Below are 27,600 nucleotides of genomic sequence, written 5' to 3' on the forward strand. Positions count from 1 at the left end.
CTCATGCCTTTTATTTTGTTGTGGGTACATCTGGAGACCCATTATCTCTCACCGAAGACCCCCACCCCCACCAGCCTGTTAAATAATAACAACCTTTCTCACCCTGAAACAATAAAGTATCAGATGATCACAGCCTCAGAAACAAAAGATTCCCACTTCCTTTCAGAGCTGATTAGGGCTGTGATTCCCCTGCCACCCTGGTGAGCTGACACTCAAGAATATCTACTTTAGCCCTTTCTTTGTTAAGAGAGGATCATAACGGGGTCTGTATTGTACTCTTTCATTTACTCCAGCAGGATATCTCCATTATTTTGGTCTGCTGCTTGGCACATGCAGCAGTTCTTCAATAGTACCTTGAATGGTGGTGTTTTTCTTTTGTCATGAAGCTTGAGCTTCATCTAAATAATTACTTTTGTTCAGAAATCAAACCCCACAATCCAAGTGTTTTTGACAGACACACTGACTCTGAGAATGTTCTTTGCCCCGTGTAAAATCAGCATCAATTCCTGATTAGATTCTCTTTCTGCCCCCATTAATTCCCAGGTCGTTTGGGTCCTGGGAATTGCTTGTTTGTGGCTTCTCTAATGACCATTTTGTGTTTAATGGGTTTGCTGATAGTTTAGAGCAATTTGGAAGTACTTTATGACTAGAATCTTATTCACTGTTTGGCAGAAGATGAAGGGGATTAATTGTAAGGGTATTGAATGAAGTCAGGTGACTGTGAGATGCTCTAGTTGTTAAGGAAGGGATGTAAGAGGTTAAACACCATGTTTCTGAAGCCATAGAGCACACCATGTGTTTATCCCCATCATTGCCATAAGAAGGATCCTTCCTTCCTCCCTCCCTCCCTGGCTCCTTTCCTCCTCTTCCTTCCTCCCTCCCTCCCTCCTTTCTTCCCTTCCTTTTTCCCTCCCTCCCTCCCTCCCTCCCTTCCTCTTGGCAATTTAACAGAGTAAGGTTTAATTCAAAACTTACTTTTTCACTCTAAGTACTCACTATAGAGAACATAAAAAAAATTAAAAGGGACTCCCCTGTTTTGGTGTGTCAGCTTCTGTTAAAAATGAAGCATGTATAGTTTATAAAATTATGTATGAAGAATTCCTGAGAAGATTTATATGCCTTTCAGACTCAGCACCCTGAGTTCTAGTGACACCCTTGCAAAGCTCATTCTTTGTCTCTCAATTGTTTGGAAAGACGCAGTGGAGTAAGTTAAGAGCCTAAACTTTAGAGTAAAAATACCTAGGTTTAAATCCTGATTAACTGTGTGATCTTTGGGAAAGTTAATTAACCTTTTTGGGTCTCAGTTTCTCTCATGTGTAAAATAGGGGTAATGGCATCTACCTTATAGATTTGTTGTATTAAATAAGTGAATGAATACACATAAGGCACTAATTATGTTAGCTATTTTTATCATCTTAACCATAATATTTAAATATCTGTTTTTTTCCAGACAAAATTTGAGGATTTAAAGAGATAAGATAGACTTTAGACTTTCTCACTAAATGAATTAACAATCTATATAGTTAGGTGATAACACAGATAGAAATACTTAAATTGCTTAATCACTAGATAGGTCTAGTGGGGAAATTAGAACACCCACACATGAGTGTCTATCTATTGGAACTTTTTTAGGGCCACTTTGGGTCCTCATGACACGTAGACTTTTGTCTTCAATTTGAAGAGCTTAGAATAATGATACTCAAAGTGTGACCTGCTTCAGGGTCACCAAGATACATTTTTTAAAAATGTAAAATCCAGGGCCCTCTTTGCACCAGCTGAGCCAGAAGAAATACAGGGCAAAGAGCCCAGGAATCCACGCTTTTAGCAAGCTTCTCTGATGATTCTTATGCACGCTGAAAATAGAGAACGGTTGGCATAGAACAGCAGCTCTCGACCTAGATGTTCATGAAAATCACTTAGGGAGCATTTAAAAGCTACAGATACTTAGATCCCAGGGACAGCAATCCTGATTTAATTGTTGAGGAGTGGTGCACTGAGCATTCGCCTTAGGGGGTGATCATAGCATGCAGCCAGGGTTGAGGAGCAGCGACAGTAGAACACAAGTAGTGAAGGTGATTGTCAGGGATGTAAGCTGACTTGATATTTTCAAAAAATCATTATGATGGTTATCAGGGGCTGGGAAAATGGAGAGTTACTTAATGGATATAGTGTTTCTGTTTGGGATGATGAAAAGTTCTGGAAATGGGTAGTGGTGATGGCCACAAACTTTGTGAATGTATTTAATGCCATTGAATTGTACAGTCAAAATAGTTAAAATATAAGTTTATGGTATGTTTAACACAATTTAAAAAGTACTTTATAAAAACCATTTACAATTCACACATTCTGACTGGATGCTGGGACTCACGCCTGTAATCTCAGCACTTTGAGAAGCTGAGGTAGGAGGATCACTTGAGCTCAGGAGTTCGATAATAGCCTAGGCAATATGGCAAGATCCCATCTCTGCAAAAAATTTTAAAATTAGCCAGTCATGGTGTCATGCACCATGTAGTCCTGGCTACTGGGGAGGCTTAGGCAGGAGGATTGCTTGAGTCTGGGAGTGTGAGGCTGTAGTGATCTATGATCATGCCACTGCAGTTCAGTCTGGGCAACAGAGTGAGACCCTGTCTCTAAAAAATAGAAATAAAAAAATATTAGTTTCTAAACTGTATTAAAATATTCACATATTGAAGCTTCATTTTTTTTTTCCTTTCACAGTGACCGTGTATCATGTATGCCACTGATTCCAGGGGACACGCCCCTGCTTTCCTCCAGCCTCAGAATGGAAACAGTCATCACTCATCAGGCTACGTTCCAGGGAAGGTTGTCCCACTGCGTCCCCCTCCCCCTCCAAAGAGTCAAGCTTCAGCCAAATTTACCTCCATCAGACGAGAAGACCGGGCAACCTTCGCATTCTTACCTGAAGAACAGCAAGCCCAGAGAGAAAGTCGAAAGCAAAAGAGACACAAAAATACTTTCATTTGTTTTGCTATTACTAGTTTCTCATTTTTTGTTGCACTTGCAATCATTTTAGGAATATCCTCAAAATATGCTCCAGATGGTAAGTTTGCCTGTATGTACATAGAACATATTCTAGAAGAAAAAAAGGAGGAAATAGTAGAATACTTAAAAAAATTTTTTTTTATCTTAAGTTAGCCCTAGCTAACTAATATGCGGTTAGGTAGTATGAGGTATAATTTCTTATGAATGAGAGCAATTGTTCAATAATCTGTTGGAAATGATATAATTAAATGATTGCTCTTTCTGTCCATTGTGATACTTTGTTTCAGTGCTCAATAAGGTCTTGGAGCACCTGTTTTGGAAATGTTTTCAGAGCCTTCACTAAATTCTTATGGTAGGTATGATTTTTGGACTGTTGCAAGTTTTTTTTTTTCCTTTTTTTGAGGCAGAGTCTCACTCTGTTGCCCAGGCTGGAATGCAATGGTACGATCTTGGCTCACTGCAACCTTTGCCTCTCAGGTTCAAGTGATTCCCCTGTCTCAGCCTCCCGAGTAGTTAGGACTACAGGCAAGTGCCATCACACCTGGCTAATTTTTGTATTTTTTTTTTTTTTTGAGACGGAGTTTCGCTCTTGTTACCCAGGCTGGAGTGCAGTGGCGCGATCTCGGCTCACTGCAACCTCCGCCTCCTGGGTTCAGGCAACTCTCCTGCCTCAGCCTCCTGAGTAGCTGGGATTACAGGCATGCGCCACCATGCCCAGCTAATGTTTTGTATTTTTAGTAGAGACGGGGTTTCACCATGTTGACCGGGATGGTCTCGATCTCTTGACCTCGTGATCCACCCGCCTCGGCCTCCCAAAGTGCTGGGATTACAGGCTTGAGCCACCGTGCCCGGCTAATTTTTGTATTTTTTTTTTTTTTTTTGAGACGGAGTTTTGCTCTTGTTACCCAGGCTGGAGTGCAATGGCTCGATCTCGGCTCACTGCAACCTCCGCCTCCTGGGTTCAGGCAATTCTCCTGCCCCAGCCTCCTGAGTAGCTGGGATTACAGGCACACGCCACCATGCCCAGCTAATTTTTTGTATTTTTAGTAGAGACGGGGTTTCACCATGTTGACCGGGATGGTCTCGATCTCTCGACCTCGTGATCCACCCGCCTCGGCCTCCCAAAGTACTGGGATTACAGGCTTGAGCCACCGCGCCCGGCTAATTTTTGTATTTTTAGTAGAGACGGGGTTTCACCATGTTGGACAAGCTGGTCTCGAACTCCTGACCTCAAGTAATGCCCGCCTTGGCCTCCCAAAGTGCTGGGATTACAGGTGTGAGCCACCATGCTCGGCTGCAAGTTTATTTTGGTTATAAATGTAGTGAACTAGATTTAGTTTTTTTTTAAAGTAAGTGACTACAAATAATAAGATTTGTGTATGTGGCTTGAAATGGGCTTGGGAAGCAGTTCCAAAGGAAAAGCTTAAAGTATTTTTGAGTAACAATATATATCCTGGAAGGGAAGCATCTGTTAGGATAAAAGTTCTGACATCTTTATCTAAAAATCAGTCATTTCTTCCTAATTAAATATTATCCAGGGAGATTTTAATTTCTTAAATGGTCTTTTCTTTTCACGTTAATGATATATCAATACTTTGAAAAGTTTTGAAGAAGTTGGTTGCCAGTCAGCCTTAATAGAATACTAACAATGAATTGCTTCATAAAAGAATACCATCCATCTGTCTAAAATCAGAGGGTTCGGGGCTATGAAGAGAGAAGCAGACTCTTAATAGTCTGCACTGGGCACCATATTTTTCTGCATTTTTAAACAAAGTCTACAACAGATTTTTGTCAAGTTAAATGCTTCCATCAGTAGCTACAACAGTTCAGAAGCATTTTACTACTTATAAGACTTATGAATATTATATTATTTAGTTTTCCTGGGTGCTTTAAGGGATTTTTTTTTTTTTAAATTAAGGTTCTGGGAGAGGTAGTGCTAAATACTTCTAAGAAAATAGACCTGAAATGAGAGAGACATGCATATTAGTATCCTTAGGGACCAAACTAGTAGAACACATTATGAACTTATCATGTTGATTTCCATTGCATGCCATATGACTTCCTCTCTCCTTTTCCCTGCTGAATAACCAAGTTCTCTATGCTGATTCATAATAACTAAGTTCACTGTGCTGATTCATACTTCCCAACTACTCTGCAGTAAAGGGATGCTAGACTAGTGGGAAATCAGAGCTGAAGTCTGTGGCTTTGATTGGTGTTTTCATATTCCATCTGAAACAGGGCATTGCTGATGTGGTTACTTGAATCAATGTTCTTTAGTTTCACATTTTGGCAATGTAAGTGCAGATCATCAGTGGAAAGATCTGGTATGCTGAAATATTTCAGGGACAGCCTGCCTGGGGTAATTGCCATTACATAACTTTGATAATATAACTCACTGCTCTGCAAGTGGGTAGCTGGGAAGGTGGGGCTGGCTGAGCTATGTTTCAGTGCTTAGTACAGACCACAGATTTTCTCATTAAGTGCGTTTTACTGGAAGGAAATCGCCTGGAATTTTTGGTGATGGTTTTAATGAAGCATGCTCTCCTGAGGAATAATTATAAACAATTAAGAGAAATTATATAACCATTGAAGTAGGCTCCAGATCTCGAAAGACTGGATTTCCTTCATTGTAGCTGGGTACAGTGCTTGTTATAACACCTTGGAGAATTTCAGGTAGATGTTTTATAGAAAGAGGGAAGTAGAAGAAAAGTTCAAGGAATCGTCATTATTAAGTCAAAACAAATTTAAGAGATTTTTTGTTTGTTTGTTTCTTTGATGGGAAGAGAAGCTTAAAGATTTTTAGTGTAATAGTGTACTCATTGACTTATCAGAAGCATTAAATATCAACAGTTATGAAACTGCTGTGAGAAAACTGAATGCCAGGGATATAACTGATGAGACTAATTTTAGCTGTGGTTAATATCACCTTAAAGAGAAAGTGTAAATCTAGGGCATCATAAGAGCTCAGAAACAGGAAGATGTTTGCATTAGTGTTATGCAAGTTCAAAATGAGGAATCTTTTTTTTCTCCTGTATAGAAAAATATCTCTGTGCAGCACCCCACTTCTCTATTTTTTCTCATGTTATTCCTTCCACCTTAGTTAAAGAAATTTCTTCATATGGTTTTCGAGCATATCTTGCTTATTCCTACCTTTGCTCAGTTTAAATACAGCTATCTTGGAATTCTAACTGAGCAACCAAATGGACTACTTGGATCGCAAGGGATACTAGTATTACTAGTGTTCTCTGATCCTCTTGTTTAAATGCTGCCCATCCTTTGATGCCCAGGTCTTGGGTCACCTGTTCATGAAGCTGCCTCAGTTACTCCAGCCCCACGCCTTCTTTGCTTGAGGTCTTTTGAACCTCAAGTCACTACCATATTGTTCAGCATTTCATTTTTTCATACTTGGTGGTTTTTTCCTCCAAAGCTTGAATATAAACTCTGAGGAAATGTGAGCTGATTCTATGCTTTATAAATTTTAAAATATCTGGTACAGAGTGGATAAATTGATTTTCCACAAATACCTGATCATTAGTTGATCAAAATTCAAGATGTGATTTTTTTCTCCCCTCTTCAAAATTATGGTAGACATTAAACATGTCATGCATTAAATAGCTATGGCTATTTTAATTAAATATTTTTATATTTTCATTATTATAATACCTGTTCCAGAGCCAGGTTCTAGTTCTAGTAAAGGAACACTAGAAGTAAAGAATCTCATTTTCTAAATGGGAAAACTTGCGTATTACTCAGGTTTCTAAGTAATATTTGGCTTCTCTATCCTGTAATTTCCTCATCTCTGAAAATAGAAGTTATATTGTTAGCCACTTGCCTCTTTCATTTTGTTGGGAGAGTGCACATGGCTGAAGATAGTGATGTTTCTCAGACTTGGAGAGAGGTGCTATTAACACCTACTTCATTATTCACTGTGTACGGGAAGGAACTTATGAAGACCTGATAAATGTATTATTTAGCGATTTTCACTTTTACCAGGATGTTGCGAACATACTTTCTAAAACAGCTTTCTAGTGTGAATCCCAGGACGATTTATAATTTTGCCTCTTTCTATTGGTTTATTTCCAGAGTAGATGATTCAAGAGAACTCTTTTTTTTTTTCCGTGAAGTTTGTCCTGAACTAGACGCTAGCAATTTAGTTTTGCAGTAATGTTTTAAAATGGAAATGTGTTGAGAAATTAAAGAGTAAGATGGTTCTCTGCTAGTGGAAAGGGGTGGGATTTCCATTCTACTGGCAGGAAATCAAAATATGTTAGCACATTTCTTACAGATCTGCAGTAAATAATGGTAGTGCTTAGATTTGGCTATACTCTTCTTGCATTTTAATGGGTTGGATGGAATATTAATGTGTTTATAGAAAATTGCCCAGATCAAAATCCTCGTCTCAGGAACTGGGATCCAGGACAAGATTCTGCAAAGCAAGTTGTTATCAAGGAGGGGGATATGCTCCGTCTGACCTCAGACGCCACCGTGCATTCTATAGTCATTCAGGATGGAGGTGGGTAATGGTTCTTGCCTATGGGAACTGCAAGGTTGCTCTTCAATGTGGGGGATAGTTGATGTTTCTTGTATAGAAAACTATTGTTAGGCAGAATAGCCTTTAGTTTGTGGTGTTACTCTAACCATGGAGATTTGAAAAGTTCCTGAAATAAAGCCAGAGAATTTATCCAGAGATGAACACCATAGAGTTTAAGAGCTTAGACCTTAGGTATCATTCAAATTAAGACCCCTGATTTATAGACAAGGAAGCAATACCAGAGAGCTGATCTGTCAAAGCTAAATTTTTGTTACAATTTTGAGAGGGATGAGAAAGTTAACATGAGTAAACATATATAAAAATAAGATTCAGGTTGGTAGGCTCTTAGATATTTTTTGAACGACCACACCAAGCTCGGCTGGAAGTCCAATGTGCTCTCTGTTGCACCACAGAGCCGGCTGGCTCTTAGATATTTTTAAGAGAAGTTGTTTAACCTCTAAAGTGAAGAGATTGAAATTCACAGTCATGGGTATTGAGAGTATATTAAGATATGAACTCTTCACTTTTCCCTTTGGTTTTCTAAGCAGACTCTTAGTGAATTCTTTTTTCCTACTTAATTGCGGAAGTGTATTTTACCTTAAGGTGAAATCTATTTCCTAGTATCTCAGAAAGATGATTTAGAAGTTGGCTTACAGGGGTGATGTTCCCTGCAGGACTGCTTGTATTTGGGGACAATAAAGATGGATCCAGAAATATTACTTTGAGGACTCGTTACATCCTGATCCAGGATGGTGGGGCGCTTCATATTGGAGCAGAAAAATGCCGCTATAAATCCAAAGCGACAATTGCCTTGTATGGCAAGTCAGATGAAGGTGAAAGTAGGCCAACATTTGGCAAAAAGTTTATTGGTGTGGAAGCTGGTGGGACACTGGAGTTACACGGGACACAGAAGACATCATGGACGTTGTTGGCAAAGACCCTGAATTCCTCAGGCTTGCCCTTTGGGTCCTATACCTTTGAAAAGGACTTTTCCCGGGGCCTCAATGTGAGGGTCATTGACCAAGACACAGCCAAAATTTTGGAAAGTGAGAAGTTTGATACCCATGAATACCACAATGAGAGCAGGCGACTTCAGGAGTTTCTGAGGTTCCAGGATCCAGGTCGGATTGTTGCCATAGCTGTCGGGGATTCAGCCGCTAAAAGCCTCTTACAAGGAACCATCCAGATGATCCAGGACCGGTTGGGGAGTGAACTGATCCAAGGACTGGGCTACAGGTAGGCACACCTTCTTTCCAGATCCCTGTTAGAGTCCGTGTCTGTGTGAGAGGAGAGCGAGGCTGGGGAAAGAAGCTGCAGCCGGACTCAGGCATTCAGAAGGCCCACTACCATTTGTACGCCTGGTAGCTTTGAGACATGGGGCTGGAGGCTAGGACCCTGCATACAGAAGCTGTTTTCCTTGGCTTTCATTTATGAAGCCCTTTGTGAACTGGAGTGCCAGGCTAGTGAAAAGCGGAGAACAGAAATGAGGTACTGAAAAACAGTCAGACAATTTAAGGACAATTTGCCTCTCAAGAGACTTCCTCCTTTCATTACCTTCTGAGGATCATATGAAACTCAGGCTAATTGAGGCAACTTACGAGTTCAAAGGTTAGGGCAGAATTTCGTGCTAAGTTCTAAACCTTTCTTAAAAGCCTATGGGGTGGAATATACAGTTTTGTTGTTGTTTGGACTCCTTTGCATGCTGATTTGAATGTGCTTGTTTGATTGGCACAGGTGTATAGACCCCTGGCATATGTAAGGAAGGAAAAAGTTAAGAGGGCTAGGAAATTCATCCAGATAGCAGAATTCATTTCTCCTATCTGTGGTTAACGTACCCTGTTCTTTTTATTTTTTATTTTTAGAGACAGAGTCTTGTTCTGTTGCCCAAGCTGGAGGGTAATGGTGCAGTTGCAGCTAACTGCAGCCTCCACCTCCTGGGCTCCAGCCATCCTTCGATCTCAGCCTCCCAAGTAGCTGAGACTACAAGCAATTGCCACCATACCTGTCTAATTTTTAAACTTTGTGTAGCTATGGGTCTCGTTTTGTTGCCTAGGCTGGTCTCCAACTCCTTTGCTCAAGTGATCCTCCTGCCTCAGCCTCCCAAAACATTGGCTTTATAGGCATGAACCACCACACCCAGCCTTCTTGTGCCACGTTCTAATTAACTGTGATTTCCTAATGCAGTTCTGAGTCTAGGGGAAGTAGCTGGCCTAACATTTCATTTAAAAAACAGAAGTTTTTAGTTCTGCTGAATGTTCTTAGTAAAGTCAGGGAATATCTATGGTGGAAAAAGTAAGAGGACCTCAAAACCCACGTGCCAGAATGATCTAGGCACTATTTTTTCCTTTGATGGTAGATTGTTGGAATGGGATATTACCTACAGCAATGCTAGAGAAGGCTATAGAAAGACAAAAATTAGTGAAGAAAAACAGTCTGTAACATTTTAGAAATGCCTTTTATCCACATAGGAGATACTTAGGAGATGCTAAGTGCTGGATACCCATGGGTGCTTAGACGAAAGGATACTGTCTCAGAGCCCTCATTTAACCCAGTGGATAAACAGAGACCCAAATAGATGATGATCATACATTGCAGTGAGATTGCAGTTTCAGGGTGTAATGGGAACATAAGTATTAATAGAAAGAGCCTCTACATTGGCCTAGTGAATTGGTACAGGCTCCCCAAAGGCAAAAGACCTGAAGGGAATTCAGGAGTGTGCTGTGTAGATAACAGAGAAGGAAGCTTTTTCGCACCGAGGAAATTCCATGTGCAAAACCTCAAAGGGTTGTTTTTTTTTTTTGTTTTGCTTTTTATTTTTGAAATATGATACAAAAAAGTGCTAAAAATAAGAATGCAGAGCTTCATGAGTTGCCACAATGTGATGCCTGTGTAGCCACCACCCAGGTCAAGAAATAGGACATTGCCAGCAGCCCAGAAGTTTCCTTCCTCCCTCTGCTATACAATAATCACTCTCTTCCCCACCGAAGGGAGCCATCCTCCTGAATTTGTGTAATCTACTAAAGTTTCAGCTTGCCTGTTTTTCGACTTCATGTAAATGGAAGCAGACAATATATCATATTTTGTGTCTGGCTTCTTTGTGCAGTGTTATGTTATTGAATGCTTTTCACATTGTTGCATATAGTGCTGGCTCATTTTCTTTTCTTTTTAAAATTAGAAATCGAGATGGAAGTCTCACTCTGTTGACCAGGCTGGTCTCAAACTCCTGGCCTCAAGTGATCCTCCCATCTCGTTCTCCCATATTGCTGCAATTACAGGCATGAGTCATGTGCCTGGCTGAGGCTCATTTTCATTGCTGTTTATTTTCTGTTGTATGAATATACCACAGTTTATTTATTGGTGGCCATCTGAGTGGCTTTCCAATTTGGACCTGTATAAAATTGCTTCCCCAGATGTTCCTTGATCCATCCATCTCTTGATGTACATGTGCATATATTTCTATAATTTATGGACTTAGGAGTGGAAGCATGATTGTTTCCAAGTTAGAGAACTACTTTGTTTCATTATCCAGTGATGCCAGGGATTACACCTTCTATTTCTTCATGCTGTTATTGTTTCTAGATTTGCATGATCATTAGCTGTGACTGTTTTGACTTTCTTAGGTTCCTCTCCCTACTGGTTTCTCAATTCCTTTTAAAATATCACCCTTGATTTCATAGAGGAATTATAGTTGTGATCTTTTGCCAACGTTCCATTGCATAGACATTATCTCCAATGTACATAACATAAGCACATAGGCCTTTGAAGATAATGTTCTGGTGCACTGAAATTTTCCCTCAAGTGGAGGAGGGAAGTAGGAGTGTTTTGGAGATAATGTTAGTAGGAAAGAAAGAACATTGTTTTGTAGTTGCTGAGGCAGTTCTGGTAAAGAAAGGAAGCCTCTGATATCCTTCCTCTCTTTTCTTCTCTCAAATAGGAGATAATACATTGAGACATTCTTTATTTGATTCTTTCTGCTGTATCAAGGGATATAAATAAAACTACAAAGCACTGTTGTCCAAAGAGTAGCTAATCCATACAGGGGCGGCTGTGGAATTCGTAAGGGTGTAGGCATGCTTTGGTTAGCTTTTATCTGTGAATATCCAGCCATCTGTCAGACACAGATTATAATTGTTATTTTATTTCTAGAATAGGAAGTTGACATTTTTCTTTTCATGTTTTAAACCAGAAGTCCTAAAGCAAATTTTCTGGGTTTTAAAAATCATCCCTTTACTTTGATTGCTTTTGGTCACAAGTTTGAGCACGTCTCTCAGATATTTAGTATCAGAAATAATGGTGTTTTCAGGCCAGGTGCAGTGGCTCATGCCTGTTATCCCAGCACTTTGGGAGGCTGAGGTGGTCAGATTACCAGAGGTCAGTTCAAGACCAGCCTGGCCAACATGGTGAAACCCTGTCTCTACTAAAAATTAAATATACAAAAATTAACTGGTCCTGGTGGCGGGCACCTGTAATCCCAGCTGCTTAGGAGACTGAGGCAGGAGAATCGCTTGCACCTGGGAGGTGGAGGTTGCAGTGCGCCAAGATTGCACCATTGTACTCCAGCCTGGGCAACAGGAGGAGACTCCATCTCAAAAAAAAAAAAAAAAAGAATGGTGTCTTAAAAATTTTAAATCTGTCGAATAGTGATTCTACAGCTTTAATTTAATTTAGGAATGTTAAGAAATTTCTCATTTTGCAAGGATTTTTTAAAGTGGAGACCCCTAGGGTGCACCTTAGGTCACTTATGTCAGGAAGAAGGATAAGACCCCCAGGCTATTGACACTGATGATTACTACGCTAACCTCTAGTCTCTAATTTAGGGATTTTCAAATCATGGCCCCTTGACCTGCAGTATTAACATAATTTGGTAATCCATTAGAAAACCAGAGGGTCCTACCTCAGACACTGAGGCCAGCGATCGAATTCAGCACCCCCTTCCCTTCTCCTGTTGATCCGGATGCATACTGAAGTTTGAGAACCACTGCCCAAACTCAGTGGCTCTCAAGCCTAACTGCATATTCCAGCCACCTGGGAACTTTAAAAACATAGTTGAGACCCTGTCTCCAAAAAATAAAAATAAATTATTATTTTTTTCTTTTTTATTTATTATGTAAAAAAAAAATACAAATGCGGGACCCAAACTTTTGCTATTATTATTATGATTCCCTTTATCTGAGATGGCTTCTGAGCATTGATATATTTTTCAAATTCCCAGGTAATTCTATCATGCAGTTAGATTTTTGAGAACATTGTATTAATAGAAAGGATGGTTTCAAAGAGAGCAGGTGATAATCATTTTAAAAGAAAGAAAATAGGCAGGGGTGGTGGCTCACGCCTGTAATCCTAGCACTTTGGGAGGCCAAGGCGGGTGGATCATGAGGTCAAGAGATCGAGACCATCCTGGCTAACATGGTGAAACCCCGTCTCTACTAAAAATACAAAAATTAGCTGGGCATGGTGGTGCGTGCCTGTAGTCTCAGCTACTTGGGAGGCTGAGGCAGGAGAATCCCTTGAACCTGGATGCGGAGGTCTCAGTGAGCTGAGATCACACCACTGCATTCCAGCCTGGTGACAAACTGAGACTCCATTTAAAAAAAAAAAAAAGAGAGAGAGAAAGAAAATAAATGGATTTATGGCTCAATGCTATGTGTGATATGGATGTGTGTTGAGGAAGTAAGTCAATGATTAATTGAAATTGTAGCCGTCCGTGTTCCACCTGTGACAGAGGTGGACAAACAGGTATTTAAAAACTAGGTTTATTTCCTTCTATGATGTTACTTCAGTCAAGGTTTGGAATTGTAGCCTCCTATGGAAAAAACATTAGAGATGGACAAAAATGAATATGAGAATTAAACAGCACTCTGTAATAACAACTTTGTCAGGGATTTTGTGAATGCCATGACAAATAATCAAATGCACATGCTCTTTTTCCTTCTAGGCAAGCTTGGGCTTTAGTTGGTGTCATTGATGGTGGAAGCACTTCTTGCAATGAATCTGTAAGAAACTATGAAAATCATAGCAGTGGTGGGAAGGCTCTTGCCCAGAGAGAATTTTATACTGTGGATGGCCAGAAGTTCTCTGTGACAGCTTATAGTGAATGGATTGAAGGTAGGCGAGTACAGGTTATACTCTTGTAAGACACTGTTAAGTATTATGACAGATTTTTTTTTTAGAATAGTATTTTGTTCAGATGACAGTCACCTGGTTAGATTTCTCAACTAGTTGAAATTGAAACTTACAGTTTTCCTACTGTACTTAACCTTTTAGAACAAAATCCAATAATCTTTTAGAACAGAGGTGCCCAATCTTTCGGCTTCCCTGGGCCATGGTAAAAGAAGAACTATCTTGGGCCACACACCAAATATAGTAACACTAATGATAGCTGATGAGCTAAAAAACAAAACAAACAAACAAAAAAACTCAATGTTTTAAAAAAGTTTATGAGTTTCTGTTGGGCTGCATTCAAAGTCATCTTGGGCCGCATGTGGCCCTTGGGCTGTGTGTTAGACAAGCTTGTTTTAGAATAAAGTTGAGCTGAAACTAGAGTAGACCATTCTTTAGTCTAGAAACAGTCTTCTGGGCTTGGGGTGAAGAGATGATCTATTAGGGGTGAGGAAGCTGGAGTCAAGCGCCAGCTTTCTGCCTCCAGGATCACTGCTGTTTCTTTGCCTCTGCCGAAAAGCATAGATGGTGGGTGAGAAGCATTTCTTAGCAGGAATTTTATCCTGTAAGAGGATTTCGAGGAGTTTAGTGGTACTGCCTCCAGTAATATTCTAGACAGGATAATTACTGACAGACTGCTAGTCAATGTTTCCTGTGTAGGAAATGTTATTTTCATTTCCATATTAGTGATAACTATTCATTTCTGAAAGATGGTACAATCTAGCTATCTCTCATAAGATACGGTTCATGTCTCATGTTCTCAGTGACTCTAGAAGAGGTGGACAGTTTTCTTAAGGAATGAGAGAATGAACTTTCTTTTATGCTTTCCATTCAGTAGTGCTAATAGGAGATGATCTTAGACAGGAAAGAAAAACTGAGTTACTGAGTAATACAAATCTTTCCCATCTGACCTTCTGGCTTAAAAAAAGTTTAACAGAAAGAAACAAATTCGAGTGATCTTTCAAGTCAAAATTTATTTGTCTAGTAGTCATCTTTTTTTAAAGCATTACTGAATTTTTTTTTTTTTGAGATAGATTCTTGCTCTGTCACCCAGGCTGGAGTGCAGTGGTGCGATCTTGGCTCAATGCACTGTGCCTCCCAGTTTCAAGCAATTCTCCTGCCTCAGCTTCCCAAGTAGCTGGGATTACAGGTGCATGCCACCATGCTTGGCTAATTTTTTTATATTTCTGTTATAGATAGTGTTTCACCATGTTGGTCAGGCTGGTCTCCAACTCCTGACCTGAAGTGATCCATCCACTTCAGCTTCCCAAAGTGCTGGGATTACAGGCATGGGTGCATTACTGAAATTTTATCTGAACAAAAGAATATTTCTATTCTATTCTTTTTTTTTTTTTTTTTGGTCTTTTTGTTTTTTTTCCTTTTTGTGGAGAATGAGATCTTGCTATGTTGCCCAGGCAGGTCTCAAACTCCAGGGCTCAAGGTATCTTCCCGCCTCTGCCTCCCTAAGGTGAGGCACAGTGCCCAGCAAGAATGTTTCTTAATTGCTGTTAGGGAAATTAATTTTTTTGGTAAAAATGTGAAATTTGGGATAGTGGTTGTTTTTGTCTCTACGAGTTTTTTTATTTTTTTATTTTTTGAGACAGAGTTTCGCTCTTGTTACCCAGGCTGGAGTGCAATGGCGCGATCTCGGCTCACCGCAACCTCCACCTCCTGGGTTCAGGCAATTCTCCTGCCTCAACCTCCTAAGTAGCTGGGATTACAGGCACGCCGCACCATACCCAGCTAATTTTTTGTATTTTTAGTAGAGATGGGGTTTCACCATGTTGACCAGGACGGTCTCGATATCTTGACCTCGTGATCCACCCGCCTCATCCTCCCAAAGTGCTGGGATTACAGGCTTGAGCCACCGCACCTAGTCTTTATCTTTGTTTTTAACCTGCTTGTTTTGATTCTTGGAAAGGATAATACAGAGGCTTTGGAAGAAACTGGGCTTTGGAATTAGATTGGTTTTAAATTTGGGGTTCTACCGTATTTAGCCCTTATTCAAACTCCCTGATCTTTGTTTTTTTTTTTTTTGTTTGTTTTTTTTTTATCCCTAATAAATGTAATAGCTCCTGTCTCTCACGGGATGTTTTGATGAAAGTTTATTATGCACGTGAGGTCCCAATAACTATTAGCTATCATTTTTATTGTTAGAGTTACTATTATTAATATTATTTGTATAAAATCTCATAGGCTTTAATATCTGGATGCAAGAAACATATTCAGAAAACATTTTAGATTTGTCAGGTACTTTCTTTGCATGCTTTATAGAAATAGAAAAGCAGGGTAGATTAGAGTACAAAAACAGAATCCAAGACTTGCCCAGGTTATTTTATCTGGATAGTTGGAAGAACCGGGTCCAGTGCTGATGCCTATAATCTCAGAGCTTTGGGAGCCTGAAGTGGGAGGATCACTTAAGATTAGGACGGGGCAACATATTGAGACCATGTCTTTACATTTTTTTAAAGATGGTAAGAATTTACGTATTGTTGCTTGTTCCTTGCTTTAAATTTCCCCACGTTTAATTCTCCAAAGTAAATGTGTTCTGTCACTTTTCTTCTCTTTTTTTTTTTTGAGACAGAGTCTTGTTCTGTCACCCAGGCTAGGGTTCAAGTGATTCTCCTGCTTCAGCCCCCTGAGTAGCTGGAACTACAGGCATGTGCCACTATGCCCAGCTAATTTTTGTATTTTTAGTAGAGATGGGGTTTCACCATGTTGGTCAGGCTGGTCTTGAACTCCTGACTTCAGGTGATCTGCCCACCTCGGCCTCCCAAAGTGCTGAGATTACAGGGTTTTTTTTCTTTTCTTTTATGAGAAAGGTCTCACTGTTCTCTTCCAGGCTGGAGTGCAGTACAGTCACAACTCACTGCAGCCTTGACCTCCTGAGCTTGAGCAATCTTTCCACCTCAGCCTTTCTACCTCAGGGTAGCATCCTGTTAATTAGAAGGATGACAGAAAAGTACAGATATTTATTAAACAGCTGTCTTTTGAATGTCATGTTCTCCTTCTCTATCAGTGCTATGAAGTAGTTCCCGTCTGTTTCATAAACATTTCCATTAAATCAGCTATTGGTTTATGACAGATTATATCATGAATGTTAAGAAGCAGAAAACATTTCTATACTGGATAGCATGTAAAAGAAGCCAAGTTACGAAGTTGGATTCGATTTTCAGTTCTTGCATGCTTAATTGGGAGCTAACTTTGACTTTCAAAGGAAACATTAGGAAAGATGAGTAATTAGCAGTCATTAGATTACATAATTTACATTATCCCAGGAAAGGAGCTCAGTTGGACAGGGATACCACTGTGTGACCTCAGGTCACATTGCAGAGCATACTGGTCATACTCATCCATTCAGCAGACGTCTTGGATCCACAAACAAGACGGAGTAGTGCACATGTGAATAATGTACTCTGCTACCTTCACTGACGCAACTTCCAAGGAGGTGAGCGGTCCTCCCGCTGGGAAGGTATGAACAATACCAGGCAGTATACCGCGAGAATACCGGGGAGAGAGAGGCTGCTTCCAACAAAGATGTTTGGAAAGTCCTTAAAAAATCACCCAAACTTCATAAAAGGACAGTATGTGGGTTGATCAAGAAGAATGGAAGGACATTTTAGGGGAAGAATAAAGCGTGAGCAAAGGCACAGAGATGAAGGGTTTTCGGAGACAGATTTTTGTGTTGTTTGTTTTTAGAGATGATCTTGCTCTGTTGCCTAGGCTGGAGTGCAGTGATGCAGTCATGGCTCACTGCAGCTTCAAACTCCTGGGCTCAAGTGATCCTCCCACCTCAGACTCCTAATTAGCTGGGAACACAAGCCTATGCCACCACACCCAGTTACTTTTAAAAGTTTTTGTAGAGATGGGGTCTCACTCTGTTGCTCAGGCTGGTCTTGAACTCCTGGGCTCAAATCATCCTCTGGCCTTGGCCAATCCCAAAGTGTTGGGATTACAGGTGTGAGGAACCATGCCCAGCCACAAATTGTTATTTTACGTTTTACTTATTTTGGAGACAGGGTCTTGCTCTATCTTATAGGCTGGAATGCGGTGGCCTGATCACACAGCTCACTGCAGCCTTAACCTTCCTGGCTCAGAGTAGCTGGGGCTATAGGCGCACGACACCATGCCCAGCCATTTTTTTTTTTTTTTATGTTGCCCAAGCTGGTCTTGAACTTCTGAGCTCAAGTGATCCTCCTGCCTTGACCTCCTGAAGTGCTGGGATTACAGGTGTGAACCATCATGCCTGGCCCTACCAATTCTTAAATATTAAGATTGTTAGTATGCTAATGTCCTATCCATTTTTCTGTGCTTGAATCAAATTGAAGCACTGGGTATTTATTACAGGCCTATCCTCTGTTTGACAACTTCTGCTGGAATATATGTACTTGTCACATATTAGGATAGTTTGGGGTCAGTATAACAGTTGTAGCACTGAGTTGAAATACAGTGAGAGATTTGGGGATCGAGAGCTTTCTTCAAACTTAGAAAATAATAGTTTACTAAGGTGACATCTTGTGTTCTTTCATGGCTAGTGGTACATGAAGCACTCTTTTCTTGAGGGCAGGGATCTCTCCATTTTCATGCTTTTATTATTTATATCTGTAGAGTGACTGATACATGGTAGCATGAGTAAAAATTTGATGAATCGTATGTGGTTACGTTAACTTTTAATTTGTGAATCAGTGTCCTCACACTGATTGATTTTAGAGGAAAAAAATGTACTGTTAATGCATCACTTTTTTTCTTTCTTTTTTTGGTTTAGGTGTTGCTCTTTCAGGTTTCCGGGTAGAGGCTGTAGATGGAGTGAAGCTAAATTTGCTGGATGATGTTAGTAGCTGGAAACCTGGAGACCAGATTGTGGTCGCAAGCACAGACTATTCCATGTACCAAGCAGAGGAGTTCACGCTTCTTCCCTGTTCCGAATGCAGCCGTTTTCAGGTCAAAGTTAAAGGTATTAAACTGTTCAGAGTACTACTTGGGAAACACACTGTTTTCTTGGGATTTAATCTCTGGGATTCTGTTTCCTCTCAGTCACTACTATCATCACCACCATCACCAACACCACTGTTATCAGTATTTAAGGTCATACCAGTGGAGTGCACTGAACACTAGATTCCAGGGAATATTAGATAAAAATAGCTATTGAGCAATATTCTTGCTGCTAGTGATGCATATTGTTTCCATTTCTTTGTATGTATTAAAAAAAAGAGATGTCAATTAGATAAATTGATTTTTTCCAACGTCTTTTCCATTATTTTATTTTAAGTTCTGGGGTACATGTGCAGGATGTTTAGGTTTGTTACATAAATAAATGTGTGTCATGGTGGTTTGCTGCACCTATCAACTTATCACCTAAGTATTAAGCCCAGCATGCATTAGCTATTTTTCCTGATGCTCTTCCTTCCCCCACCCCGCTCCATTTTCTTTTGTATTAGTTTTCTATTATCAGATAATAGTAAACCCAACGATAAACTAGATCCATTTATTAATAGAAGTCTTTCTTAATTAAAAGAAATCTTATGGTTTTCAAGTGCCTATTGGATTAGCAAAAAAAAAAAAAAAAAAAACACCTCACTAATATTTAAAATGGAATCAATATGTATCAATAGGTATTTCCATAAGACTACATTTTCTGGCTGGGTGCTGTGGCTCATGCCTGTAATCCCAACACTTTGGGAGGCTGAGGCGGGTGTATTACTTGAGGTCAGGTTTTTTAGACCAGTCTGGCCCATATGGTGAAACCCCGTCTGTGCTAAAAATACAAAAAAATTTAGCTGGGCATGGTGGAACATACCTATAATCCCAGCTACTGGGGAGTCTGAGGCAGGAGAATCGCTTGAACCCAGGAAGCGAAGGTTGCAGTAAGCTGAGATCATTCCACTGTGCTCCAGCCTGGGCGGCAGAGCCAGACTCCTCCTCCTCCTCAAAAAAAAAAATGACTACACAAAGAAATTCTTACTGTAAGTTGCGTATCAAAATAATGCCTGACTCTTACCAGGCATTAATTTTGAGCCTGGTACTTGGCACAGCCCCTTTGTACATTGCTTCATTTATGGTATTCATTGTGCATTTCATTCATTCTATTGCTTTTCTTCTGAACTCAAGATTAAGAAAAGAGTTTACAGTAACTGTTCAGTAAGTGCTTCTTTAGCTTTTCAGTAATTTAGAGTAATAGGTAGAGCTTTGACATTTAGGAAAAATTTTCTGCTTTGGAAAAAAACAGTGATTGGCTCACTTGGCCCTTTTTCCCTGTGCTTCATTCAACATTGTACTTTTCCTTCTTGATAATACAGGGAATAAACAAAACAAGAACACCACCACCAACAAAAAAAAAACCCCAAACTATGATGCCATCTGGCATTAATTTTTTTTGGAAATTCCAACTCTTGTTAACAAGTCTACGTGATGAGTCTTCATGAACTCTCCTCCCATGATTTATGTGTATTTTTCCTTCCTGAGTTTATATAATAAGATCATCAGAGAAAAGCTCATTATTAAAGTGCTTCTACACTTCCAGTAAATGTCAGAATTTAAAAGAATGCATAATAATACTGAAATAAAAAGAAATGGGAAAGAAAAGATGGTAATTTCTCTTTTGTTAATGTCCAGTTGCAGATTACTTTAGCTTTCAAGTAAAAGCATGGACAGTTTGACACCCTGATATTAACATCTGCACGCCATTTGTTTTATGGACTCACCAGGCATTTGGTTCTTCATATGCCCTAGGGGAGGAGACTGAAAAGAGCATATGGACGGAAACTGGAGAGAAAGATTATGGACCTTTAGGCAGATTCCAGATTATTAGTGCTGTTGAAGGGAGGATTGAGCTTCTTCAGGAAGGAACAAGCTCTCTGTCAGTGTGTGGGTTTGAGAATTGGCAGGACAGTTAGTAGTGAGGGTTCAGGCAGTAGGTGGGGACTGGACTAGATAATCTTTAAAATTCCCATGCCCTGGGATTCTGATTCTGAGGTGTGAGAGAATGGGAGCTGATGATAAGTTGTCAGTATCATCTTGGGGTTATGGAATGAAGAGAATGTCTTTTTAAAGCGAGTTTCATGTTTTCTTTGTTCTAATGTTCTTTCTTCCCTTGACCACGTCAACCAGAAACCCCTCAGTTCCTGCACATGGGTGAGATCATAGACGGTGTGGACATGAGAGCTGAGGTTGGAATTCTTACCCGGAATGTTGTAATCCAAGGAGAAGTGGAGGACTCGTGCTATGCAGAAAATCAGTGCCAGTTTTTTGATTATGATACCTTTGGGGGACACGTTATGGTAGGCAAAGGATTTGATGATTTCTTTGAAATCCTGGTTGCTAAATACACGTTTGAGGAAAATGTCAAGTTTTGGAATGAGATATAAATGGATATTAAAAGCAAATCATGTTTTGTTTCTCAAATGACAATGAGGAGGTTTTAGATGATTAAAATAGAATGTTATGACTTCATTTAGTTTACCTGGACCTCTAGTTAAACCATTTAACAGTTGTTCCATGACGAGTCAAATCAGTATATTGGGAAGAACCAATTACAGAAACAAAAAACCACAAAGGAGCTTGGTTGGTATCCATGCATGTGATTCCTGAAAGCATCAGTTAGTTTTTTTTTTTTTTAAAAAAACATAGTATTACCAAAGGGTTAGCAATACTAGCAAGCACATACAAAATATGTTTCTGTAAAAATATTTTTTGTATGCAAATTTTTGTTCTGGAAAAACGAGTACTTACTATATACTAGGCAGTATTCTATCAATATATACTAATCTGTTGGACTTCTGGGCTGCATTTTGGCTACATGTGTTGTTAAATCACTTTGTGTGCATTGAGTAGGCTGTAGCTGTAAGCAGCATTTCTGTTACAAGGATTTTTTTTTTTTTTTTTTTTTTTTTGAGACAGAGTCTCACTGTCATCCAGGATGGAGTACAGTACATGATCACGACTGATTGTGCCTCAATATCCTGGGATCAAGTGATCCTCCCACCTCAGCCCCCCCGAGTAGCTGGGACTACAGGTGTGCACTACCACACCTGACTTATTTTTGTGTTTTTTTTTGAGATAAGGTTTTGCCATGTTGCCCAGTCTGGTATTGAATTCCTGGGCTCAAGCAATCTGCCCATCTTGCCCTTCCAAAGTGCTAGGATTACAGGTGTGAGCCACTGTATGCAGCCTATTACAAGGATTTCTGAAATGTTGATCAGTGTTATTCGTTTGTTTTTAGTACTGTGATTGAAAATCTAGTGTTTAGAAGTATTGAGAGTGCTCAAACTTTGGATCACAGAAGAATTTTTGAAAATAACTTAAGCCGACAATATTATGTGCTAACTAAAACACTGGGAGGATTTAGAAATAAATATTTATCAGACTCTGATGGAGGATATCTAAATGAAGAAGATGAGATTGGGAATGACTAAAATATTTGAACAAATAAAGGAAAGCTGCAATAATGATCTCTGCGAAAGTGTTTTGATTTGTTCGAATATTTTGGTCCTAATTGAAGGCATTTGCTAAAGTATTATCTGGGAATCCAGGAAAACAGGATGCAAAAGAAAATCAAATGTTTTAATACATATTCTCTTTTGGATGTTTTCTGTTAAAACAATTTTTTTTTTTTTTGGCTAGTTCCCTATTCTGAAAAGTATGAGTTTGATTTTGGTACCTTGACTTGCAGATAATGAAAAATTTTACTTCAGTCCATCTTTCTTATGTGGAATTGAAACACATGGGTCAGCAGCAGCTGGGGCGGTATCCTGTTCACTTTCACCTGTGTGGAGACGTGGATTATAAAGGAGGATACAGACACACAACATTTGTGGATGGCCTGTCTATTCATCATAGCTTCTCAAGGTGCATCACTGTGCATGGGACAAATGGCTTGCTAGTAAGTAGCCCCACATTAGTCAACCCATATTATTGAAATAGCTAACTCTTTAATTCTCATGACTTCTCAATTTTGTGTAAGTAAACTGTTTCACACATACCTTGCTCTATCCTGCCTTTTCTGAGCATTGTACAATTTTTCTGTCTGAAGGAAACCTACCTTTTCAACCACCCAGAGTGTCCTCTTCTAAATTTGATTCAATTTTATATTTTGTATTATTTATTTATTTACAATTTATTTTTATTTCTTGCCCCTGTGGGACCCAAGCACATTGTCCCCTTCAGAGATAAAGTAAGCCTGACATGCCACTTTGCCCATTCTGCTAAGGTTCAGACCTCTTTATCCATTTGCGCTGAACATGCTACACTGGATAGCACTTGTCACTTAAATCACAATCAGTCTTGTTACCAATGACATTAATATACTTTTATTTCTGCAGATAAAAGACACCATTGGATTTGACACACTAGGTCATTGTTTCTTCTTGGAAGATGGTATTGAACAGAGAAATACTTTGTTCCACAATCTGGGACTCCTCACCAAGCCGGGCACTCTCCTGCCCACTGATAGGAACAACTCCATGTGTACCACCATGCGAGACAAAGTGTTTGGAAATTATATTCCTGTGCCTGCTACTGACTGTATGTGAGTAATTGGCAGAGAGAAAAACCCATGCGTCAAGGCCTTTGACTTTTGGGAAAGAGGTTTTTGGGGGAAGTTTTTAGTGGGCAGGAGTTTTTATGAAGAATGTTGAAATCACCTTGAAAAATGCCTTGCAGGGCTGTTTCGACCTTCTGGATTGCTCATCCCAACAATAATCTGATTAATAATGCGGCTGCAGGATCACAGGTAAGCAATGTTAAAGTGACCTCAGATGTTTTAATGTTTTTCTTGTTTATAAACAGTCTGGTTTATATGGATGTGATGTCATGTGTGCCAGTGTAACCCAAGCATGATGGTGTTTTCTGGTACTATGTGTTTAGCTGAGAGCAGGATAGCTGAGACGGTTCTTCTATTTCTCCTAAATCCTTTGTGCCCATTAGTATCTATGAGTTTAATAAGTAGACGCCAAAGGGGGAAAAGAAGTGGGCTAATCGCTAGGGTTATGTTATTTCCAGAGAGTATTTTTGGTGTATTAGGTACAATCTTTCTGGCATTTAAGTCATATGTGGTCAAGGAACTGATACTTTCAATTTCAGGGTATTGATAAAAATAGGCTTAGGTTGGGCACAGTGGTTCACGCTTGTAATCCCAGCACTTTGGGAGGCTAAGGTGGGTGGATTACTTGTGTTTAGGAGTTTGAGACCAGACTGGGCAACATGGCAAAACCCCATCTCCACCAAAAAAATAAAACAAAATAGCCAGGTGTGGTGGTACATGGCTGTCATCCCAGTGACTTGGGAGGCTGAGGTGGGAGGATACTTGAGCCCGGGAAGTGGAGGCTGCTGTGAGCCAAGATTGTGCCAATCACTATACTCCAGCCTGGGTGGTAGAGAGAGACCCTGTGTCAATAAAAACATACACACACACACACACACACACACAAACAACAACAACAAACCTCAAAAAACCTTAGCTTTTTTTTTTTCTTAATGAGAATGGATTATCTTGGAGAATACCTTATCACTCTGATCAGGGCATACACCCTTTTGTTGAATGTAAGGCTTTATTTACAAGTGGGAATCTCATTTCCTTGGGAAAGCAGCAAAACTCATATACATGCCATGAATTAAGACTCACACATGAGAATAATTTTTAAGAGAATTATGAATGATATGTTTTGGATAATAGAAGTGTCTCCTGGATAAGTTTGGAGAAATTTGTATTTATTATTGAGAGTTTTTGGTATTATTAAAACTTGTAATGTAAAAGCTAAATGATTCTTTTTTTTTTCTCCTGAGACAGGGTCTCACTCTGTCACCCAGATTGGAGTGCAGTAGTGTGACCTTGGCTTACTGCACCCTCTGCCTCCATCTTCCCACCTCAGCCTGCTGAGTAGCTGGTACTACAGGCTCATGCTTACTTTTTTTATTTTACACACACTGTGTTTGCTGTGTTGCCCAAACTGGTCTTGAACTGCTGGTCTTAAGCTATCCACCTGCCTTAGCCTCCCAAAGTGTTAGGATTATAGGGATGAGCCACCATTCCCAGGCTAAATGAATCTTTTAAGATATTATGCTATTGAGATTATAATTGTGTTGAAAATTGCAATAAAAATATGAAATTATAGTGATACCTAAATATTCATATTTATACATCATAGCTATTTAAAATATTTAAAAGGAAATAAATACCTAGCATTGTTTCCTAAGATGAAGTAAAAGATTAGTTGAAGGATGTATTTGAGATAACAAGAAAAAAGGCATCAGTGGGTGATGGTTTGAAGTCATATCTGTTATTTTCCTTAAAAACATAAAACGTAATCTGAAAGTCCCTGTCAACTGAAGATTCTTATTTGACAGACCAGAGACCCAGACGTTTGATCATTTTAGGTTTTCATTCATTCATTTTTCATCAAATATTTGTTGAGCCTGTATGAGGTTTGTGCTCAGAGTTTCTAATTGGAAAGTGAGTTTTTGAGTACAGATGACCAAGAAGTTGATGCACAGCCATCTTCTGATCTATGTGACATTACGAGTCAACAGCCAGAACAAAGATTTCTTTTAGCTCTTTTTAGAAGTCAGGGCTTGAAGATTAAAGCAAATTGCCAAGAGTTCATGAAAAATAGAAGGTGAGGCTGCCAGATACCCTTAACTGTGTCTCATATGAGAAAAGAAGAAAGCATTGCATGCATGTTCTTCCTTTTTATTCTGTGAACTGTTTATTTTCTCTCTAGAAAAACTGTTCCAGTAAAAGTTAATTTGGGCCGGGTTTTTCCTCCCAAAGTAAATCAAACCATTTTTTCATTGTACCTTTCCACTGCCTTTTACAAAGCTCCTTTTACCTGTGTTGACACCACAGTGTTTTAACAGGAAACAGCTGCTCCCCTCTTATCCCCGTCCCACTCTCATCTCCATCTCCATTGCATCCCACTCTGCCCTCAGCTTACAGGTTATGGTATGGAGTTTTCTTCTGACCCTCTAGGTCTCATCCCGTCGACTTGTCTGTTTTGTGCCCAGAAGAGTAGCAAACATTTTTCAGAGTAGTTTGTTCTATTAAGATCTGTTAATAAAATTTTGTCATGGAAAATGTTACACATGGCATTCATTTTGGTGTGTAGGTATATATCTGCTTTCCATAATTCCTCTCTCGTCTCTCCCCCCGATGGACTCTATTTGTTACAGTTAATATAGGTACTTATCATATACATTATATTTTAATTATCTCTGTATTTCTTACTAGACTGAATTATTTGAGAATAGTCTTACTGTACAGTTGGCACATAGCAGGCACTAAATAAATGTGTGCTGAATTTGAATTAATGCTGTCCTTTTACACTGTATTATTAAGTTTTAGCAAGCTATTTAATCAAAGTTCCATAAAGTGAAGTTGTCCTTCACACTGGGCTGATTTTTAATTGAGTTGTAAAATAAAGAATTGTCATGGGAATTAAGAACACTTATTTCCATTTTTATGTTTCATTTCGAGTGTCAAAAAATTTTAAACTGTTCTGTTCCTATTAAGGTCAGTAATACTGAAATTGAACAGACAGGGCCCAGCCTGAGACAGCATCTTGATTCATACATGTGGTGATTTTTTTTTTCTTTGGCAAAAATTTGCCTCGAGACAGGAAGGGAATTAGACTTGTTTGAAAGAAGTCAGTGAGCTCTGCGTGCTGGTGGACAGTTGTTTAATAGGCGTGACTCATCTATCGAACAGGTTTGGAGGTAAACAGATAAAAACCATATTGCTTAATGGTTGTGCTGTCCTGGTCACATGGAAAGCTGACTGGGTTTTAATCCTATGCAACTTGTAACATAGATAATAATGGAAAAGTTTGAAAGTGAATTTTGATACCAGCCCATTATTTCTCTTTTGTCCAATCCTGCAAGCAAAATTAAATTTGCTTTTCAAAAAAAAAAAATGGTATAACCACTTTGAGATGTGTGTACAACTTTTTATAGTCAATTCTGAACCTGAAATAATGAAAAATTTGGGTGAAAAAGATTAAAGTTGCTTATGAAGCAGTTAGTTTCTGAGAGTGTTACATAGATATCTTTATAAATCAGGGTTTTAATGGGCTTGTCCTTTCATTTGTAGGATGCTGGAATATGGTATTTATTCCACAAGGAACCTACTGGGGAATCCAGTGGATTGCAGCTGTTAGCAAAACCAGAACTCACTCCATTGGGTATATTTTATAACAACAGAGTCCATTCAAATTTTAAGGTAGGTTTCTGAATTTTAACAATTAGTATATATGATAGACAGTGCAAAGGATGAACTATTGTGATTATATTTTAGTCTACTTTGTGCTGCTGTAGTAGAATATCACAGACTGGTTAACTTATAATGAACAGAAATTTATTTGGCTCACAGTTCTTAAGGCTGGGAAGTCCAAGATCAGGGGGCCAGTATCTGGTAAGGGTCTTCTTCCTCCTGTGTCATCCACAGCAGAAGGGCAAGGAGAAGGCGAGAGAGCAGTAGAACAAATTTGTAGCCTCAAGCTCTTTTATAGTCAGCATTAATTCATTTGTGAGGGTGAATCCCTATGACCTGAACACCTCCCATTAAGCATCACCTTCCAATACTTTTGCATTGGGGATTAAGTTTCCAACACATGGTTTTTGGGGGGATGTATTCAAACCATAGCAGTTAATAGCTGAGAAATGTCAGTTTTTGATAGAACTTGTCATCAGAGAAAGTAATTTGTGGTAAAAAACAGACACCTAACCCTTCCTTGTTCAGGATATATATAGAGCATTCCATTTATACATACCTATTACTCATACAGGTATGCACAACACACACATGCACGTGTAACCTAAATAATTACATAGTGGGTTTGATCATGTGTCCTCATCCTCTCTCTTGTTTCTTCACTTGCTTCATGGTTTCCTCCCTCTCATCTTCTTTCCAGTCTTTAATG

The 27,600-nt window shown here is 39.4% G+C and overlaps 1 protein-coding gene across 4 annotated transcripts in view; it reads left to right on the plus strand.

Annotated features, from left to right (window-relative positions):
- The window catches only part of CEMIP2 (cell migration inducing hyaluronidase 2), an 85,568-nt gene that overhangs the window by 16,920 nt on the left and 41,048 nt on the right, over window positions 1-27,600 (plus strand). For 3 of the 4 annotated variants that reach the window (XM_074394682.1, XM_039461427.2, XM_074394683.1), the window contains exons 2-11: window positions 2,719-3,061; window positions 7,376-7,516; window positions 8,209-8,770; window positions 13,470-13,639; window positions 18,459-18,647; window positions 20,801-20,970; window positions 22,362-22,571; window positions 23,011-23,216; window positions 23,351-23,420; window positions 26,772-26,900. In XM_074394682.1, coding sequence (XP_074250783.1) covers window positions 2,731-3,061; window positions 7,376-7,516; window positions 8,209-8,770; window positions 13,470-13,639; window positions 18,459-18,647; window positions 20,801-20,970; window positions 22,362-22,571; window positions 23,011-23,216; window positions 23,351-23,420; window positions 26,772-26,900 — 2,178 coding nt within the window. In that variant the 5' untranslated portion in view covers window positions 2,719-2,730. The remainder of the gene's footprint in view (window positions 1-2,718; window positions 3,062-7,375; window positions 7,517-8,208; window positions 8,771-13,469; window positions 13,640-18,458; window positions 18,648-20,800; window positions 20,971-22,361; window positions 22,572-23,010; window positions 23,217-23,350; window positions 23,421-26,771; window positions 26,901-27,600) is intronic. The other variant, XM_074394684.1, reaches the window with a different exon arrangement.

The sequence above is a fragment of the Saimiri boliviensis genome, chromosome 2, assembly GCF_048565385.1.
Source record: "Saimiri boliviensis isolate mSaiBol1 chromosome 2, mSaiBol1.pri, whole genome shotgun sequence".
Classification (NCBI taxonomy): Eukaryota; Metazoa; Chordata; class Mammalia; order Primates; family Cebidae; genus Saimiri; species Saimiri boliviensis.